The sequence below is a fragment of the Drosophila erecta genome, unplaced genomic scaffold (assembly GCF_003286155.1).
Source record: "Drosophila erecta strain 14021-0224.00,06,07 unplaced genomic scaffold, DereRS2 tig00000055-arrow-pilon, whole genome shotgun sequence".
In the NCBI taxonomy this organism is placed as follows: domain Eukaryota; kingdom Metazoa; phylum Arthropoda; class Insecta; order Diptera; family Drosophilidae; genus Drosophila; species Drosophila erecta.
In genome coordinates this window covers 22,106,627-22,128,265 of record NW_020825200.1, presented here as the reverse complement: position 1 = coordinate 22,128,265, position 21,639 = coordinate 22,106,627, and the positions used below count along the sequence as shown (strand labels likewise).

Sequence of the window (21,639 nt, the reverse complement as noted above, 5' to 3'; positions counted from 1 at the left end):
TTTCATAAATGTAAACAATCTGTGCAATGCTAATGTTACCAGTCAATCCCACTGCCCAAAAATTTGTTGAATTGTACCTATATATTGCACCTGTAATCAGAAGCAAATAAATTGTGGATTCAATATGTCTCCGTACTTCTACCAGTAAACTCAAAAAGTTACATTCTGTTACCTAAAACACCACCCCAACATAATACATCTCAAAACGCGAATAATTGCAGCTAATTATTGCTTATAAAGTTTTTTTTTTGATATTTTTTAATAATAGGTAATACATACAATAATACAATACATGCAATAAAATACAACAAATATTTTATTTTCAAGTCTGCAGAAGAAGACAAACCCCTGCTAGGGTCCACTTGCTGGCTCTCTCCCGGCTTTTTAAGTTAAATGTCCAAACGAAGGTGGGTCCTCGCAGCCTGTAGGAAGATCATTAAATTGGTTAGATTTTATGTATTAAAATGAATAGAAATTTAAAAATTTTTCAAGTATTGGCGTGCCTACAAATCGATAAAAATTTACAAGACTAATCAAAAGATTTGTGGGCGTTAAATATCGGTAGAAATTGTGGAACAATAATAAAATTAAAAATAAACTTAAAATTTTTTTTAAGTGAAGGCGTAAAAGTTTTTATTGTTTTGTGGGCGTGGCAAAAAGTTTCTATAGAAATTTACAAGATATATAAAGTGAAAAAATATCACAAAATTTTTTAAAAGTGTGTGCGTATTGTGCGGTGTGTGGGCGTTGGAGTAGTTGTGGCAAAAAGTTTTTTGGAAAATCTATAGAAATTTTCAAGATATAAATTTTCAACATGACAAAACATCACCTTTTTTAAGTGTGGGCGTGAAAGTTTTGTGCTGCTTGTGGTGTGGAAACTTCAGAGCGCAGGTGCCAGGAAAGCTGCAGGCGTGTGAGTAAAAGAAAGAAAAAGCGCGAGAATGCGAATTTAGATGCTCACGCAGCTTTTCTGCATAGATAACGAAATTGGCGCCGAAAAGCTTAATTGTGTATCCAACGTTGGTAATAAATAAATTTAGAAACTGCTGGCGGCTGAGAGACCCAGACACACATAGTGTGCGGAGCGTTAAAGTCGGAAGGGCTAGTTAACTGATATAACGGGTGCCCAGAGACTGTAAACGCTGTAACAGCACACGAATGTTTGGATAATGAGACCTGCCGGTAGGCGTTTATCTTGAGGTCGATCTTGTAAGTAGTATTGTATTGTATTGTATTATTGCCTTTCAGTAATTTGCTTATTATAATAATAATCAAAATCCTTGCACAATCGAACCTTTCTTGGTTTTACCACTAGATTCGTTGGAAAACTCCAAGTACTACTCGTCTTTTCAATTACTCCTAGTGCTAGCATTCCATTCGATTCGATTTCTCCATATATTCTCCAAAGATTACCCGTTCCAACCAAAGCGAAGAAGTTCCAATGATAACCGATTTTCCATCTTAGCAGATTCGGAGAACCCCCACTTATTTATATAAGGAAAAAGAGCTCAAGCTCGCTTATTAAAAGGAACATCCACGAAACCAAAGTTCAAACCAAATCTAAAGAACACTTCCAAACTGTGTCTAAATACCTGGAGCAAACCAACAAAAACTTCTACACCTATCAACTAAAAACCAACATGTTGTACTAAAAGGAATCGAACCTGACGACGGCCCCTTTGAGGGGGCCTTAAAGACATCGGCTTTAGCGCCAAAAATATATGCAACATAATAAACAGAAGCAAAACGACGCAACCACTCTTCAAGATCGAGCTCGAACCAGACAGCGAAGCCCTAAAGAAAAACAAATTGCACCTGATCTACAAGGTGCAGTTCTTATTGCACCGAAGGATCACCATGAAGGAACCACACAAACGCTACGGTCTTTGCATTGTACTGCGTGGAGTATGAACACACCAACACATACTGCACTCTTCGGTCAGTCTGCGAACACACCAACACATACTTCACTCTTCGGTCAGTCTGCGAAGACTGCGAAGACCACAAAAAAATGTGGAAACCATACGGAAAACTACAGAGGCTGCGCGGTATATAAGCAGTGTCGCAATGCATGCGTGTCGCATGCGACGAGAGACACCAACGCGTTAACAAAATACATGAAAATTCGCAGAAGCAGTCAATTCGGTACGCTAAATACCACCAAGGGCATCTCCTACTCAGAAGTCTTACGAACAGTCATGAAGCAAAGCTCTGGAAATACTCAGTATGCCCAGGAAAGCCACAAAGCAACTAAGAAACTATGATGTTTACCATGTATTATGAAATGTGTTTATGTGTTTTATGAAAACGACTATGGAAACCCTTGTTCAAAACTAGAATATGGTGATTCAATTGCTTGTAGTACAACAGTCCAAATAATAAATGTTTAACGTGCTTATATCCATGTGGAATGCCAACTGCATTTCGCATAACCTTGAAATAACGCAATTCCTAAACGTAAATCACATCGACGCCATGCTACTCGCAAAAACTTCCACATAAGGGGTTACACCTTTTACCGCACTTATCACTCAGACCACGGCGGAACCGACATCTAAATCAGAGAACTCATCATAAACCACTTTCAGCAAAGGTTTGCAACTAATTACTTGCAATTGCAGTCAAGAAACGATTTACTTCGATTTACTATCTCTGAAGGTCAATTCGAGGATTTCAGCAGACCTCAGAAAAATACCAAATCTAATTGATTTCGCGGTGTCAAAAAAACATCCCGAGATGTCGCCCTTGTTGATAACCCTTCTTCAAAACCAAGAAATTACAGACCACCCCTACAGCCTGACGTAACACAACACAAACTGGATGAAACATAGAAAGTATGTGAGTGCCCACATAGAGCTAACTCCCCTGCTTAATATCGAAGCATACATACAGCCAGGATCTCAACACCAATACGGATGGATGTGGAAGTCTAAAACCAAACCAGCAGATCGTCATGATGATATCGCCTTACTGAAGCCACCCGCGAACTAAACCGCGCTCTGAAACAAGATGCCGAAAATGCACAACTAAAATATATCGAAAAACATCCCAAGTGGAGGACTCACCCAAATCGAAGCTCCCCGATTGAAACCGTCACCCCGATAAGAAATTCTACAGGTTGTTGGGCCCACAGCGAAAAAGACAAATCCGAAACATTTGCCTTACATTTCAGTGGCGTCTTCGAGCCAAATCCTGCGGCAAATGCCTATATTCTTACGCAAATCCACTCTTAGTCTGAACCTACGTTAACATCATTTCGGCCGTATGAGATCACAAAAGCCATCAGGGAGCAAAAACCAATAAAGGCGGTGACCTAATAAGTACAAAAATGGTAATGGACCTTCCGTACTGTGCTATTGAGGTCATCTGTAAACTCTTCAATGGAATCATAAGTCTCGGCTTATCTACCCAAGTAAATAAAAAAATCTATAATTATAATACCTTCTAACCCGCATAATACCATAAATGGAACTATGGAGCAAGTTAAAAGAATAACAACAGAAATTCGCGAATCCTATGGCTCAACAGCGTATAAAATTAAAGCACACTTGCCTGTCTAAATTATTCCAAAAATTCCATCTAACGCGCATAATACCATAAATGGAACTATCGAGCAAGTTAAGAAAATAACATCAAATAACATCAATAACAGCCTTCGAGCATTCCTCGATGTAGCTCAAGCATTCAACCGCGACTGGCTCAAAGGTCTCATGCATAAAATGAAAACACACTGGCCTAGTTACACTCACAAACTCTTTGAGTCTTACCTCTACAGCAGAGCCTTCGCAGAGAGATGTACCACAACAATATCCGACAACTACACTATCGAAGCCAACTCTTTTCGTCCTTTACACGGCGGATATTCCTACGAGTGACCGACTAACATCATCCACCTTCGCTGAGACCATGCGATCCTCAGCCGCTCCAGATGCCTTCCGCTCTGCCTGAATAATACGCAGATCCCCTAAGACAATGAAATAACATATCTCGGCATCCACCTCGACAGAAGTCTATCAGAGCGTAGACATTTCGAATGCAAGGAACTACACCTAAAATTAAATTAAAAAGAATTATAAACGCCCAATCGCCATTGCGTCTCGACTACAACGTCCTGCTCTACAACACCACTCTCAAGCCAATTTGGACGTATAGCTCCAAGCTCTGGGGGAACGCGAGCGGAATCAACATAGACATAAAGATGCAGCACCATGGTATGATCGAAACCAAAACATTTACAGTGATCGACAAGCAAAAAACGTTCTACAATATAAAACTCTATGCCCACCCAAATCCTCTCGTAAGGAACTTGAGTAGTGTACCGTCTTTCCAACCCAGCCATAATTTGTCAGGGCCATTCATAACGCTCCAGTCCACATGTCTGCTACTTAGGTTATAGTATATTATTTTATACACTTATTGTTTTTGTTGAGAAGATTCAATAAATAACAAGATAGAATGCTATAGTCGAGTTCCCCGACTATCAGATATAAATGTGTTTCGGCAAATCGATAGAAATTTCCAAGACTAATACAAAACTGAATAAATATTCAAACATTTTTCAAAAAAATGGGCGTGGCAGTTCTTGGCGGTTTGTGGGCGAGTGGGTAAGGCAAATAAAAAATTGGAAATATATAATATTAGTTTGGCAAATATCTCCCTTCCGCCTTTTTGTCTTTTGAATTTCGCGGCTATGTACAAAGCGCTACAGAGCTCGTATCTGGCAATACTATACATAATTTGAAAGGTCTTGACATAACCTACAAAACGCTATGCATGATTAGTTTGGATATTGCGTTCAACAGTTATAGACGTGTAAACATGTCTTTTAAAGTTTTCCTTCGTTAAAGGCAAATCCGCTAGAGAAACGTTTCGTGAGATTAATGGTGTTTTGGGGGATGGTACTATTACTTTGAACAGCGGAGGAATGGTTTCGACGATTCAGAGCCGGTGAAAACGACACCATGGATAAGCCAGCCGGCGGAAGACCTGTGACGACAAATACCGATCAAATCATGGAATACATCGAGTTAGACCGGCATGTGGCATCTCGTGACATCGCCCAGGAGATGGGAGTTAGTCACCAAACCATTTTAAACCATCTGCAGAGGGCTGGATACAAAAAAAAGCTTGATGTTTGGGTGCCGCATGATTTGACGCAAAAAAACCTTCTGGACCGAATCAACGCCTGCGATATGCTGCTGAAACGGAACGAACTCGACCCATTCTTGAAGCGGATGGTGACGGTGACTGGCGACGAAATATGGATCACATACGACAATATCAAGCGAAAACGGTCGTGTTCGAAGGCCGGTGAATCGTCCCAAACAGTGGCCAAGCCGGGATTGATGGCCAGGAAGGTTTTGCTTTGTGTTTGGTGGGATTGGAAGGGAATCATCCACTATAAGCTACTCCCATATGGCCAGACGCTAAATTCTACCATCTACTGCGAACAACTGGACCCGCTTGAAGCAGGCGATCGACCAGAAGCGTCCAGAATTGGCCAACAGGAAGGGTGTAGTGTTCCACCAGGACAACGCCAGACCACACACTTCGTTGATGACTCGTCAGAAGCTACGGGAGCTCGGATGGGAGGTTTTATCGCATCCACCATATAGCCCGGACATAGCGCCAAGTGATTACCACCTGTTCCTGTCCATGGCGAATGCCCTTGGTGGTGTAAAGTTGAACTCAAAAGAGGCTTGTGAAAAGTGGCTGTCCGAGTTCTTCGCAAATAAGGAGGGGGGCTTCTACGAGGGAGGTATTATGAAGTTGCCGTCTAGATGGAAAGATTATCGAACAAAACGGCGCATATTTGAACTAAATCCGATCACTGTAACACTTTTTATAAAGCATTGAAAAAGCGGAAGGGAGATATTTGCCAACTTATTAACATGCCTAGTAGACCCCGTCGTTTAGCGTCTAGACGTGGCATCTTGATCCTCCACATACACCGCTCCTGACTGCCCTCGTCGACCTGCGCGTTCTTGATCTCAGCCCGGTAGTCTCAGCCTTGTAGACCCTGTCGTTTAGCGTCTGGACTCGGCATCTTCATTCTCGCGCCCTTCTCCAGCTTCCTTTATCTGCTGCCGTCTGCTCCTCGTCACCAGCTCTGTATTTAAACTTACCGCCTCTTCCCTTGAAGCCTTTCACAGCCTTTCGTGTCTGGCCACCCCACTGAACCAACCCACGATCGAGTTATCGATATTGTCGGCCGGCGTTGCCACTTCTTTTTTATATCGATGTTCCTGTGTTTCCATGTTGTGCCGATCAATGCCAATAGCATTATCACGTTTTGAAAATCCATGTGTATCCAGTATTTTTGTTCCCTATCGATCTCACTATCGACTGCCGCTATCGCAGCGCCCTCATCCCAATTTACAGCAGAAAGAGCCTCATCTCGCCTCCTCGGCCATTTGGCACGTCCACTCCTCCGCAGGCAGCTCCCTCCACTGCTGCTCCGTCAGCGTCGCCTGCCTGCGGGCGCAGGGTCATAGCGGTGGTTGCCGTGTGGGGGCGGAGCGCTTTCCTGGGTGCGGGCCACATCCATGGGGCCCTTCTCTGGGCTCTCCTCCTGCGGGCTCTCCTTCTCCGGGCTCTCCTCCTGCGGGCTCTCCTCCTGCGGGCTCTCTCTGCTGGTGCCACCGGCGCCAGCCCATCTCAATAGTGCGCAACGCCAACCCGACGTGCGCCTGGTCGCACCGTGGCCCTTCCCTAGCCTGGGGCGGTGGCGACCACGGTGGTGTTGGCGTGTCGGCGGCTGCGGCGGTGTTGGCTGCATCGGTGGCTGCGGTTGTGATGGCGGTGGTGGTGTTGCCCACAGCCCCTCCTCTTCGTGGAGGACAACACAACCGCCGTCCGTGTCTCCAACAGCTGCTGGAGCCACCGCATGGTGGCGACCCGTGCCTCCATGAACGTCCGCACCTCCGCCGGGTCCTCGGTTGGCATTCGCGGCCAGAGGTACCGGGCTGCCACCCTCGCAATCGTCTTCGGACTTCCTAGGTGTCCACCGGCATCCCTGTTGCACGTCTGGGTACCCTTCGTCCTCCGCTTTTATCTTACGGCTCCATTCCTGTAGAGGTTGTCTTGACAGAGCTTCCGCGATGACGTTCAGCTGGCCCATCCTATACGAAATTTTGAAATTGAACCCCGCGATTCGTCCGGAAGGGCTCTCGATGCTATTCAGATATTTCAAGGCCATGCGATCCGTTATCACCTTGAAATAGTAACACTTTAGGTACGATCTTAATTTCCTGACGGCCAACACTATCGCTAAACATTCATTTTCCGTTGCAGAGTAATTTTTTCCGCTCCGTTCAGCGTTCTACTGGAGTAAAATATCACCCGCTCGCCTTGATCGAAATGCTGTGTGAGGATAGCGCCAAGCCAATAGTCGCTGGCGTACGTCTTCAACACGATCGACTTTGAATCAGATCTGGGCATGATCTTTGAGATCTGGGCATGCAAGGATTGGATCGGCGACAAGCCTAGTTTTGACGGCCTCGAAGGCTTCTTGGTGGGCGTCCGCCCTTTCCCACCTTGCCTGCTTTTTGAGCAGCGAAATCAGTGGCTTCACCAGCGCCGCAAAATCGGGCACAAAACGTCTGTACCACGACGCCACACCCAGGTACTGCCTCAGCTCCTTCACGTTTCCTGGGGGCTTCAGCTGCGCTATTGCCGCTACCTTTTCCGGGTCCGTTCCAATACCTTGATCCGTCACGCGGTGACCCAAGTATTGTAGCTCCTTCCTGAAGAATTTGCACATCCCCAATTACTTTCGGGTTCGCCGCCCGTAGCGCACTTACGCCCGTAGATCATACGCTATCGTCTTGATATGCGAAATCGTGTGGCATCAATCTCGGGTCCAGGGTTCAAGGCCAGGCTGTTTATGTACTGTATGTAATTTATTATTGGCATTGGGTACACGACCTTCACAGACCTTGCGTTTATCTGGCTGAAATCCACACACAACCTCTATTGATCCGTCTTCTTTTTTACCATCACTAATAGTGAGCGGTATCTGCTCCTCGACGGCTCTATGTATCCTTTTTGCAAAAATTCGTCGACCTTGGCGTTGATTTCCACCTGCATCTTCGGGTTCTTGGGTAATAACGCTGCTCGAACGGTTAATCGTCTTTCTTTGTGGTCTTGTGCACCGCTACTGTTGATGTCCCTTGCACTCTTTCTTAACCGTCTAACTCCGACTTTAGGAAGTCGTCAACATCCTCCTCCGAGAAGTCCGACGCCCTCTCCACGAGCGCTACTGACAGTTTCTTGTGTGGTCTGCTCTGAACCGCCGGACCCACTGGTAATCCTTTGGAAATCCCATTCCAGCACTAGAACGTCGATTATGTTGTGGAGGATTAGTAGCTGCATCCGTACGGTCCTCTCTACGAGTCCTATATCTCACCTCCTATATACCTCCTCATACTGTCCATCTGCCATCCGCACTTCTCTCCACGTGGGTAAAACCTATCCCACCGCCTGCAACCTGTCCGCCATCTCTTCGCTGATGAAACTAGCCGTGGCTCCGGTGTCCATCGTGGCCTTAGTTTCCACTCTGTCTATGAGCACTGTGGCGGCGGACAGTTGCCTTTTCTCCGCCTTCAGTTGGCCCTTTGATTGGTTTCTCAGCTAATCTTGGTTGGATATGCTTTAGATTGGAAGCAGGGTAACGAAGAGGGTTCTACTCTAAAAAATATAATACAGTATATTCTGCCTCATCTGTTTTCTGCTCGAAATCTGGGGTTTCTAAATAGTATTCTGTAATTTGTTCTTGTTCGCTAGCGGTGTCCAGACGAAAATTTCTTTGTTTTTAGTCCTTGTGGTGGTGGTCTCTTTTCATGCTGTCCACATTTGGGTCTGTTCATGTAGTTTATCTGATTTGTCTGCATACTTCTATCTATTTCCATAGGTTCTGGCCTAAGTTGTGGCTTTGGAGCCGATGGTCTTGGTGGCTGTGTTGGCAGGTTAACAGAGTATTGTTGGTAGTGCCCACCATAATAAGTTATTAGGTACATATACAGTAAGTTACTCTAGGGGTCTGTGGAACATGAGCCAATTGTGGAATAAATGGTTGTCGACCTGTGTTTGAAAATTGTTGTCTAAACATGTGTTTAGACATGATAAGTAGACAAACTATAAATATGTTCTATTTAAGGGCTGCAATAAACATGTCACGGGACAGCATAAGTGGCAACTAAAGATAAGTACGATTGCAGTGGTCTATTGTGGTCTATAGTGTCAAGAGATATGATCACGCGGGAGGTGACTAGAGCGGTCATAAGCCACAAACATAGATTTAAGATAAACCTCAGCTGCATTGACCAACGCAGACTGCAGCGTCTTACAAGCGCTGCATTATATAATTAGATGATAAGAACCTATGTAAGAATGTATAAAAGGCGATGCCCTCGCAGTAGCGAGTCAGTTAGATACAAACACCCGAATTGAACTCATTAAGTGTACGCATTAGTTTATAGTGTGAACATTTTGGTCCTTCAAGAAATTCTGTTGTTTTCCCCCAACAGTGGTAAGAAACACAGAAGAAAAAACCAGCGCTTCAAAGTAAAAAGAGCAAGGTTATTCGAGTGATTCTGTTGTTTCCCCCACCAGTGGTAAGAAACACAGAATAAAAGACCACGCCTTAAAGTACTAGGACTATAAGGTGAAACATTGTGTTCTTGCTTTTCCTTGGCTGATCAATCAGCTGTGAGTCGAGGCACAGCTAGGTCAACTGGGCGCCCAATCAAAAAATCCTCCAACGGATCACGCCAAAGAATACAAGCAGAAAGCACAAAAAAAAAAGTCACAGTGATTGTTTTCCCAAGATGTTGTCGGAAAGATCTGTGAAATTGATGCAAGACCAAGGAGAGCTGCAGAACAAAATACTGCAAGCAATCAAGGAAAAGGCATCTATACCAGCAATAGAAGCATTGGTAGTTCGATTTACTACTAACAACAATGCGCTGGTAAAATTGGGAGTTGGCGATCATCAATATTTTAATGATGCTATCAAGGCCTACAAGGAGTCGCAATTAAAGGTAGAAACACTTGAAGAAATAAATATACCAAGTGGATCAAAATTATCTGATACCGCATCAGCTCGGAGCTCCAGTCCAGTTGATAATCTGGTTCAACTGGTGGAGCCACCGCATGGTGGCGACCCGTGCCTCCATGAACGTCCGCACCTCCGCCGGGTCCTCGGTTGGCATTCGCGGCCAGAGGTACCGGGCTGCCACCCTCGCAATCGTCTTCGGACTTCCTAGGTGTCCACCGGCATCCGTGTTGCACGTCTGGGTACCCTTCGTCCTCCGCTTTTATCTTACGGCTCCATTCCTGTAGAGGTTGTCTTGACAGAGCTTCCGCGATGACGTTCAGCTGGCCCATCCTATACGAAATTTTGAAATTGAACCCCGCGATTCGTCCGGAAGGGCTCTCGATGCTATTCAGATATTTCAAGGCCATGCGATCCGTTATCACCTTGAAATAGTAACACTTTAGGTACGATCTTAATTTCCTGACGGCCAACACTATCGCTAAACATTCATTTTCCGTTGCAGAGTAATTTTTTCCGCTCCGTTCAGCGTTCTACTGGAGTAAAATATCACCCGCTCGCCTTGATCGAAATGCTGTGTGAGGATAGCGCCAAGCCAATAGTCGCTGGCGTACGTCTTCAACACGATCGACTTTGAATCAGATCTGGGCATGATCTTTGAGATCTGGGCATGCAAGGATTGGATCGGCGACAAGCCTAGTTTTGACGGCCTCGAAGGCTTCTTGGTGGGCGTCCGCCCTTTCCCACCTTGCCTGCTTTTTGAGCAGCGAAATCAGTGGCTTCACCAGCGCCGCAAAATCGGGCACAAAACGTCTGTACCACGACGCCACACCCAGGTACTGCCTCAGCTCCTTCACGTTTCCTGGGGGCTTCAGCTGCGCTATTGCCGCTACCTTTTCCGGGTCCGTTCCAATACCTTGATCCGTCACGCGGTGACCCAAGTATTGTAGCTCCTTCCTGAAGAATTTGCACATCCCCAATTACTTTCGGGTTCGCCGCCCGTAGCGCACTTACGCCCGTAGATCATACGCTATCGTCTTGATATGCGAAATCGTGTGGCATCAATCTCGGGTCCAGGGTTCAAGGCCAGGCTGTTTATGTACTGTATGTAATTTATTATTGGCATTGGGTACACGACCTTCACAGACCTTGCGTTTATCTGGCTGAAATCCACACACAACCTCTATTGATCCGTCTTCTTTTTTACCATCACTAATAGTGAGCGGTATCTGCTCCTCGACGGCTCTATGTATCCTTTTTGCAAAAATTCGTCGACCTTGGCGTTGATTTCCACCTGCATCTTCGGGTTCTTGGGTAATAACGCTGCTCGAACGGTTAATCGTCTTTCTTTGTGGTCTTGTGCACCGCTACTGTTGATGTCCCTTGCACTCTTTCTTAACCGTCTAACTCCGACTTTAGGAAGTCGTCAACATCCTCCTCCGAGAAGTCCGACGCCCTCTCCACGAGCGCTACTGACAGTTTCTTGTGTGGTCTGCTCTGAACCGCCGGACCCACTGGTAATCCTTTGGAAATCCCATTCCAGCACTAGAACGTCGATTATGTTGTGGAGGATTAGTAGCTGCATCCGTACGGTCCTCTCTACGAGTCCTATATCTCACCTCCTATATACCTCCTCATACTGTCCATCTGCCATCCGCACTTCTCTCCACGTGGGTAAAACCTATCCCACCGCCTGCAACCTGTCCGCCATCTCTTCGCTGATGAAACTAGCCGTGGCTCCGGTGTCCATCGTGGCCTTAGTTTCCACTCTGTCTATGAGCACTGTGGCGGCGGACAGTTGCCTTTTCTCCGCCTTCAGTTGGCCCTTTGATTGGTTTCTTAGCTAATCTTGGTTGGATATGCTTTAGATTGGAAGCAGGGTAACGAAGAGGGTTCTACTCTAAAAAATATAATACAGTATATTCTGCCTCATCTGTTTTCTGCTCGAAATCTGGGGTTTCTAAATAGTATTCATCGAGTGTTGCTTCGTCAGTTTCTAGTGGTTCGTTGTTGTATTCTGTAATTTGTTCTTGTTCGCTAGCGGTGTCCAGACGAAAATTTCTTTGTTTTTAGTCCTTGTGGTGGTGGTCTCTTTTCATGCTGTCCACATTTGGGTCTGTTCATGTAGTTTATCTGATTTGTCTGCATACTTCTATCTATTTCCATAGGTTCTGGCCTAAGTTGTGGCTTTGGAGCCGATGGTCTTGGTGGCTGTGTTGGCAGGTTAACATAGTATTGTTGGTAGTGCCCACCATAATAAGTTATTAGGTACATATACAGTAAGTTACTCTAGGGGTCTGTGAAACATGAGCCAATTGTGGAATAAATGGTTGTCGACCTGTGTTTGAAAATTGTTGTCTAAACATGTGTTTAGACATGATAAGTAGACAAACTATAAATATGTTCTATTTAAGGGCTGCAATAAACATGTCACGGGACAGCATAAGTTGCAACTACAGATAAGTACGATTGCAGTGGTCTATTATGGTCTATAGTGTCAAGAGATATGATCACGCGGGAGGTGACTAGAGCGGTCATAAGCCACAAACATAGATTTAAGATAAACCTCAGCTGCATTGACCAACGCAGACTGCAGCGTCTTACAAGCGCTGCATTATATAATTAGATGATAAGAACCTATGTAAGAATGTATAAAAGGCGATGCCCTCGCAGTAGCGAGTCAGTTAGATACAAACACCCGAATTGAACTCATTAAGTGTACGCATTAGTTTATAGTGTGAACATTTTGGTCCTTCAAGAAATTATGTTGTTTTCCCCCAACAGTGGTAAGAAACACAGAAGGAAAAACCAGCGCTTCAAAGTAAAAAGAGCAAGGTTATTCGAGTGATTCTGTTGTTTCCCCCACCAGTGGTAAGAAACACAGAATAAAAGACCACGCCTTAAAGTACTAGGACTATAAGGTGAAACATTGTGTTCTTGCTTTTCCTTGGCTGATCAATCAGCTGTGAGTCGAGGCACAGCTAGGTCAACTGGGCGACCAATCAAAAAATCGACCAACGGATCACGCCAAAGAATACAAGCAGAAAGCACAAAAAAAAAAGTCACAGTGATTGTTTTCCCAAGATGTTGTCGGAAAGATCTGTGAAATTGATGCAAGACCAAGGAGAGCTGCAGAACAAAATACTGCAAGCAATTAAGGAAAAAGCATCTATACCAGCAATAGAAGCATTGGTAGTTCGATTTACTACTAACAGCAATGCGCTGGTAAAATTGGGAGTTGGCGATCATCAATATTTTAATGATAAAACATTTATTAAAACTATGGATGCTGTCAAGGTCTACAAGGAGTCGCAATTAAAGGTAGAAACACTTGAAGAAATAAATATACCAAGTGGATCAAAATTATCTGATACCGCATCAGCTCGGAGCTCCAGTCCAGTTGATAATCTGGTTCAACTGGTGGATAGAAGAGCGGACAGGGTGAGGCAACAGATGAGCCTAATCTACGAAACCCTGGATAGTTCATGTGAGATTGAACTAGTCAAGCAGCTGGCAAAGATGAAGTCATTTGTCCAACGTGACGGACACACTGAAACTGCTTGAAAACAAGTATGACAGAACTGTCTTTGATCAAGATGAGGCAGACATTCTGCAATCTGAAGTTGCCGCACTAGAGATGGTACTGCAAATGAAGTTGGAACAGTTCAAAAGTACCAACTACGACGTGCCAGAACTCCCAAAAGTGGACCTTTCAACGTTCAATGGAAATGCGAAGGAATGGCCAACATTTTACGAGCTGTTCTCTGAACTAATAGACAGCAGGAAGGATCTCAGCAACACAAGGAAGCTGGGATATTTAAGAGCCTGCTTAAAAGGAGAAGCTCAAAGAGCTTATCTGCAAACGCTATGAGAATAGCAAAAAATATTCTCCCAACACTTCAACAAATTAATGGAACTGGAGTGCTTACTGCCCCATGATGAGAAAAATTTAGGGAAGTTTTTGGATACTGCGACCGAGAGCATATTCATCATAAAGCAAAAAAGAAAAATAGGAAGCTCTACTGACGTAATTTTAGCAGAAATTCTGCTGCGGAAATTTTCGCCAGAAGTCAAGAGCTATACAGTCCTTACGAGATGTACTGGAGTTTATTGAGCAACAATACAACTCAGTAAATGCCATTACCAAAAATACCGCTCAGCTTGTTACAAGAAAAGTGCAAGTTAGATCGTGTGCCTTTTGCTCTAAGGATGGCCACGATATGATAAAGTGTCTCAAATTCAGAGCACAATCAATCGAAAAAAGAAAAGAATTCGTTCAAAAGAACTGCATATGCTTTAGATGCTTTGGAAAGCATAATGCTATCGACTGCAGAAAGGAAATTACATGCAATCGGTGCTCCAAAAGACACAACAGCCTTCTTCATGAAGACACAAAACGCAGTATCAACAGCAATAGCCTTAAGCAAGGCCAAGACACACTATTGGCTACAGCTGTTGTTTTAGTGAAAAACGTTATTGACGGTGGATCGCAGAAGACGCTGATTTCAGAGGAAGCAGCACAAATATTAAGGATTCCCAGAGTAAGGAGTACTATAGAGGTCGAAGGTATCTCCCAGACTACTCAACTATCAAAAAATAGTGTCCACCTGACGATCAAACCAAAAATTCCAAGCAGCTTCAAAGCATCAACGGAAGCATTGGTTTTACCAACACTCCATAGAGCCCTTCTCAGCAAAAAGTTTGATATTGATATCAACAAAGAGTGGAAGGGCTACAGGCTAGCAGATCCACGATTCAACGAGCCAAGCGGAATTGACATGGTGATAGGTGTGGATCTATTTCCCCTGATTATGATGGAGAAAATAAAAACCGTGAATGCAATCTTGGGACAAAAAACCAAATTTGGATGGATTGTGTCCGGAAATATAACTCGAGCAGCAAAGCAAAAAATTATAAGTGCCACTACAACAATAAATCTAAAGGAACTGGAACGCTGGAGTATCTGGTGTCATTGCAACAGCGAACCAAATGGCGCCAAGAAAAGCTAAATCTGAAAGAGGGACAGCTGGTTCTTATAAAATATGAGAGCACTCACCCTGCAAGATGGCCAATGGGAAGAATCATTAGTACGACTAAAGGACAAGATGATAAAGTCCGGGTAGTCACGGTTAAAACAAACGAGGGGGAAGTAAAAAATTCGCTAAACAAGATCTGTCAACTTCCTGTTAGCGAAGCAAAACCAGCTGGAGCTGCAACGCATAAATGAGAGACGACTACTGGCCGTACATTTTTCCCCCCCGGAGAATGTCTAAACATGTGTTTAGACATGATAAGTAGACCAACTATAAATATGTTCTATTTAAGGGCTGCAATAAACATGTCACGGGACAGCATAAGTGGCAACTAAAGATAAGTACGATTGCAGTGGTCTATTGTGGTCTATAGTGTCAAGAGATATGATCACGCGGGAGGTGACTAGAGCGGTCATAAGCCACAAACATAGATTTAAGATAAACCTCAGCTGCATTGACCAACGCAGACTGCAGCGTCTTACAAGCGCTGCATTATATAATTAGATGATAAGAACCTATGTAAGAATGTATAAAAGGCGATGCCCTCGCAGTAGCGAGTCAGTTAGATACAAACACCCGAATTGAACTCATTAAGTGTACGCATTAGTTTATAGTGTGAACATTTTGGTCCTTCAAGAAATTCTGTTGTTTTCCCCCAACAGTGGTAAGAAACACAGAAGAAAAAACCAGCGCTTCAAAGTAAAAAGAGCAAGGTTATTCGAGTGATTCTGTTGTTTCCCCCACCAGTGGTAAGAAACACAGAATAAAAGACCACGCCTTAAAGTACTAGGACTATAAGGTGAAACATTGTGTTCTTGCTTTTCCTTGGCTGATCAATCAGCTGTGAGTCGAGGCACAGCTAGGTCAACTGGGCGCCCAATCAAAAAATCCTCCAACGGATCACGCCAAAGAATACAAGCAGAAAGCACAAAAAAAAAAGTCACAGTGATTGTTTTCCCAAGATGTTGTCGGAAAGATCTGTGAAATTGATGCAAGACCAAGGAGAGCTGCAGAACAAAATACTGCAAGCAATCAAGGAAAAAGCATCTATACCAGCAATAGAAGCATTGGTAGTTCGATTTACTACTAACAACAATGCGCTGGTAAAATTGGGAGTTGGCGATCATCAATATTTTAATGATGCTATCAAGGCCTACAAGGAGTCGCAATTAAAGGTAGAAACACTTGAAGAAATAAATATACCAAGTGGATCAAAATTATCTGATACCGCATCAGCTCGGAGCTCCAGTCCAGTTGATAATCTGGTTCAACTGGTGGAGCCACCGCATGGTGGCGACCCGTGCCTCCATGAACGTCCGCACCTCCGCCGGGTCCTCGGTTGGCATTCGCGGCCAGAGGTACCGGGCTGCCACCCTCGCAATCGTCTTCGGACTTCCTAGGTGTCCACCGGCATCCCTGTTGCACGTCTGGGTACCCTTCGTCCTCCGCTTTTATCTTACGGCTCCATTCCTGTAGAGGTTGTCTTGACAGAGCTTCCGCGATGACGTTCAGCTGGCCCATCCTATACGAAATTTTGAAATTGAACCCCGCGATTCGTCCGGAAGGGATTTTCTCAGTAGGGGTGTACCTCTACTAGGGCCTTCGAGTTTACTTGAAGAGGTTTGGCTATTGTTTGCAACGTTTTTGTTGATTTTCTAACTTCTCGCATAGCTGCAGGCTCTTTGCTTGCCAACAGTCTGGGCCGTGCAGGCCTCTAATGATTATAATCCGTGTAGGATTTGGCAAAGAGATCTATTGATTCTTTTCCCATTTCCATGCAAGTAATTTTATTCAAAATAAGGGATAGTTTGGTATAAACTTGTTGGTATGAATTTGTAGCTGCATATGGCTGGCTTGTGCAGGGTTTAATACAAACACCGCTCGCCTGTTGTTGTCGTGACCCGACGGACCCATGGTGTCCTCTTGGCGTTTTCTCCACACCGCGTTTTGTTCTCGTCTTGGAAAATCACGCTGGTGGCGGATCCGCTTCAAGTCGAACCGTTCCATATGGGTGTCCAGTTCGTCAATCACATGCCATCAGGGCATGCAGGTGCCGGCACTCGTACTGGCGAACAAACATGCGCAGGGCTGGGGTGCTGTTTTCCTTTATTCGCTTCAGCGTATACCATGAACCATGTAGTAGTCTACCATGTAGTCTTTGAAACTCTTACCATGTCGGTGGCTTCCTCTGCCTGGTCCGCCAGCTTTCTCATGAAACTTTTGGCCTGGAAGCTCTCCCAGAACCTATTGTTGGCAATGAACCACTTCGGACAGCGTCTTAAGTATTTCCTCCACCAAACCCTCCAGCTCGATCCCTAGGCTATGGCAGAAAAATCATTTAGACTGTTTTCCTTGGTTCTACTCGCATTGTATTGCAACGGCTAGCTCAGAGAGTTTTTGATTGTTCGTCTTACCAAATTTATGATTTGTGCGATTTTCCAACGAAAGAGAAGACAGAGTTTTAGATTCGAACAGCTTTATTAACATACTTCTTCAACGATGGACTCCTACAGTCCCCGCCGTCGGCTGCGCGGCTTCGCTCCTTCGTTGTCCTTCCCTTGTTCTCGATCGCTAACACGTGCCGGGTCGAATGAGGCTTAGGATGTTATGGTGAGGATGTGTATCGCCCGTTAGGACAAGCTTACGCTCTTACCCGAACCACCTTTGCAGACGAATGACTCCACCGTCCCTTTGGACCATGCCAGGCCCCTGTGCACTGACTAATGTCCTTCGTCGTCCTACGGCGTCTCGTGCAAAAACAAAATAGAATGCTATAGTCGAGTTCGCTGATTATCAGATACCCGTTACTCAGCTAGTGGAACGAGAAATTTCAAAATTTTATGGAATATCGGTAGAAATTGGGAAAAAAAATTCAAAAAATGAATTTAGTTAATGTGTGGTCGTACGAGGTTTGGTCGGTTTGTTGGCGTGGCAAGTTTTTTGACAAATCTATTGAAATTTACATAATATAACATATTATATAAAATATGAAAAAATATTATAACATTTTTCAGAACTGTGGGCGTGACCATTTTGGGCGGTTTGTGGGCGTTGGAGTGGGCGTGGCAATTTTTTTTTGGCAAATATATTGAAATTTACATAATATGAAATTTACAAGATTATTAAAAATAAAAAAATATGATATTCTTCAAAATTATGAACGTGACAGATTTGTGCGTGGCAAAAAGTTTATTGGTAAATCTATAGAAATTTACAAGATATATTCAAAAGTGAAAAAATATCAAAACATTTTTCAAAATTGTGAGCGTGACAGTTTTTGTGCGGTTTGTAAGCGTTAGAGTTGGCGTGACAACATTTGGACTTGGACTTTGGACGTAAACTTGCGCTACGTCTATATCTGTAGGCTGCATGCTTAATCTAAACATTCTAGCTTTTGTAGTTCCTCAGATATCGACGTTCATACGGGCGGTTGATCCTAATTAGGAATTTATGTGGCCAGAAATGCTTCCTTCAACGTGTTACTTACTTTCTAATCTTAGCATATCTTACTCTACGAGTAACATATATTATATAATAACTGGTATAAGGAAATTAAAATAACATAGTGATACATACCGAATTTTGTAAACTGGGCACTCATAGACATTTTTAGTATCTTGCTTGTCCTGCGTAACTGCCTTTATATAAAGTACAGGCATAGCAGGAAAAAGTTCCTTTAAAAATGCGTCTGCAATGGTTCCCATTTTTATGTCCCATCGTGCACCCTCCATGAAAAGACCGTTGATGTAGGCACCCTCCCGGGGAGCAGTTCTAAAATTAAATAAGAATATTTTATTTATTTACGTTAATAATATATATTCATAAATGCTAATGATCAAAAAATAAAAAGCCCTTTGTACTTTACAAGTGGGAAAAGTCTTTTCGATTTTTCTACTTTATCGTCAGTTGTATAGATTTCGGTATCTAATCGTTCACTGCCCATATCCCTTTATTAAAGATGCAAAGACATCAACCACTTTAATACACAGGATTTCATCTATTTACTCAATCAGACAGGCCAGGGCGCTCTACAGAAATGTACGATGTACACAATACTCCACAATACATACAATACATATACCACAATACACACTATACATATACGGGCACGAGGGAAGTGTTTGAAGATGGGCGTATCACGTTAACGTTCCCGGAAAAACTCCAAAATTTCCGCTCTGAGCATTCTCTTCTGTTTCTTTGTGTGCAACATGAGATGCAATGACACGCCAGCTGCTCGCTAAGCCAGCTGAGTACCCAGTGTTGGTAAAAGACCGATATATGGTGTCCGGTAGCGCTGCACAAGGCGCAGGAGTCTCCAACCGCAGGTGGCGCTATCACAGCGAAAATAGCACCACCAGGCTGGGCTAGTAACTATAGGTGTTAAAGGTCAAGGAGCAGACAAATAGCCAAGGCCGGCGGAATGGTCTGCGTCTGAGCCGTATCTGAGCCGGCAGTAAACCCAACACCTGGCGTAAGGTATAAGCACGCACACCTGGCAGAAGGTATAAAATGCAAATCTAGTTTGAATGTCTGTGAATAACAATACTACTCCAGGTGGCAGCCACACATGTGGAAATTCTGGAGCCCCTAACTATCATTCCCCCCAAACCCGCCCCAACGGCGGCTAACTTGGCCGTCGAATCAAGCTATGATACAAGTGCACCCACAGCGGTAGAAGAGCGCACGGCGTTCAGCAAAGGGTCTAATGTCCAAAGGATCCCACCCCTGAATCAAAACGACAACACCCCTAAGGCCTTTAGAACTGACCCCCCAACCTACCAGAGTTCAGCCAGCAAAGAGGATCAAGACCCCGCAGCTAGAAATCGAGGAGCTACCGTACAGCGAAGTCCTATCGTTGGTCATTGTAATATGTATATGTAATTGTAATATGTATATTGGCATTCAAAGTGAATTAACAAAGAAACATTAAAAAAATATATTAGTTTGGCAAATATCTCCCTTCCGCCTTATTGTCTTTTGAATTTCGCAGCTATGTACAAAGCGCTACAGAGCTCGTATCTGGCAATATAATATATATAGTGACATATGTAATGCTCAACCACACAACATATATCTACAACATATACCAGCCACTTTATATATTATATTCTCTTACTTAGCAACAATAGAACATAGAACCAAGAATGCCTTAGCACATAAGAACCCCAACTTCTCGGTGACAATAACAAATTCGGCCGATGTAAACAATTTAACATAAACATCCGCAGTCTTATTCGTTATTCCCACTAGAAGGGTGAAAACTGCTTACACAGCTTAAAGGGTCAAAACTTTCCACGTAGCTCAAACTCGGCTGATCTGTATCCATGCGCAATTCACTCAAGAGAGCGCCTAATTAACGTTAACATAAATGAGAGCCTATGTACGCTCAATATGAAGAAGTAAATAAGCTCAGCCAAGGGTTTGCTAAGCGTTCGCTTTGCAAATTAGATTTAGATTTTATTCATACTTCAATTGTGTAAGACGTGAATTTGTCTCCGACGTTCGCTTAAGTTTTTGATTGAATACAAAATTATTTTTTTTATAAACCAACAAACCGCGAAGTTGTAATTGGCGCAGTCGGTAGGATCCGCGTGTGAACATAATCTCTTAGAGCTAATAAATTAGTTCGAGATTAATAAAGCGCAGCTCGTGGCGAACAAAGTTTCGTTTGTGCTTCAGTTTATACAAAGCAGATCCGCAAAAGAATCTATGTGACAAAATATTTGTGAATAGTTATCTAACTCTCGATGTTGGATACTATTAATACAAATTAAAAACTGCAAGTGACCATTAAAGCGTGACCCACCAAAACAAATAAAAGGTGTGACTGTTACCAGGTCAGTGTAGCCCATCTAACATTGATTGGACCGCTACGAAGGTGTGTGAATCTTAAAATTAAATAAAATTCAAAAGCAAAAATCAACAATAGCCAACAAAATGGCACAACCCAGTGAACAAATTATGATTCTATCCGAGCTACATTTGAATCAGGCTTTGGGCCAGATTCGCCACATCCCAACATTTGACGGTTCCACAAGAGAACTGGCATCATTTGTGAGACGTGTGGACTTCGTGATGTCCCTATACCCGACAACAGACAAGAGGCAACATAGTGTACTCTACAGTGCCATCGAGATGCAGCTGTCCCGACACGCACAAGAAGTGTCCCAGCTACAACAGTGCAACACCTGGGCTGAACTGCGATCAGTCCTCATTGATGAATTCAAAACCCAAATCCCATACGAAGAGCTGCTAAGAAGACTTTACAACACATACTGGAGTGGTAGTATTCGTAAGTTTGTAGAAGAACTAGAAAATAAGATGTTCGAAATTTCAAGTAAATTATCACTAGAAAATAATTATACAAATACAACTCTTTATACCGCCGCAATGGCTAATACTATAAAAGATGTAATTTATAAAAGAATTCCAGACAGAATGTTCATGACTTTAGCAAGATACGATATTACAACAACAACATTATTAAGACAAGTAGCGCAAAGGGAAGGCCTTTACGATACAATTGTATCAAATACAGAAAAAGTTAAAACT

General features: G+C 43.6%; 1 protein-coding gene across 2 annotated transcripts in view; it reads right to left on the bottom strand.

Moving 5' to 3' along the window:
* Positions 1–240: 240 nt before the first annotated feature.
* The window catches only part of LOC26526662 (dynein beta chain, ciliary), a 505,182-nt gene continuing 483,783 nt past the window's right edge, over positions 241–21,639 (bottom strand). For both annotated transcript variants that reach the window (XM_026979208.1, XM_026979207.1), the window contains exons 20-21: positions 18,664–18,858; positions 241–422 (exon numbers count right to left, since the gene is read on the bottom strand). In XM_026979208.1, coding sequence (XP_026835009.1) covers positions 323–422; positions 18,664–18,858 — 295 coding nt within the window. In that variant the 3' untranslated portion in view covers positions 241–322. The remainder of the gene's footprint in view (positions 423–18,663; positions 18,859–21,639) is intronic.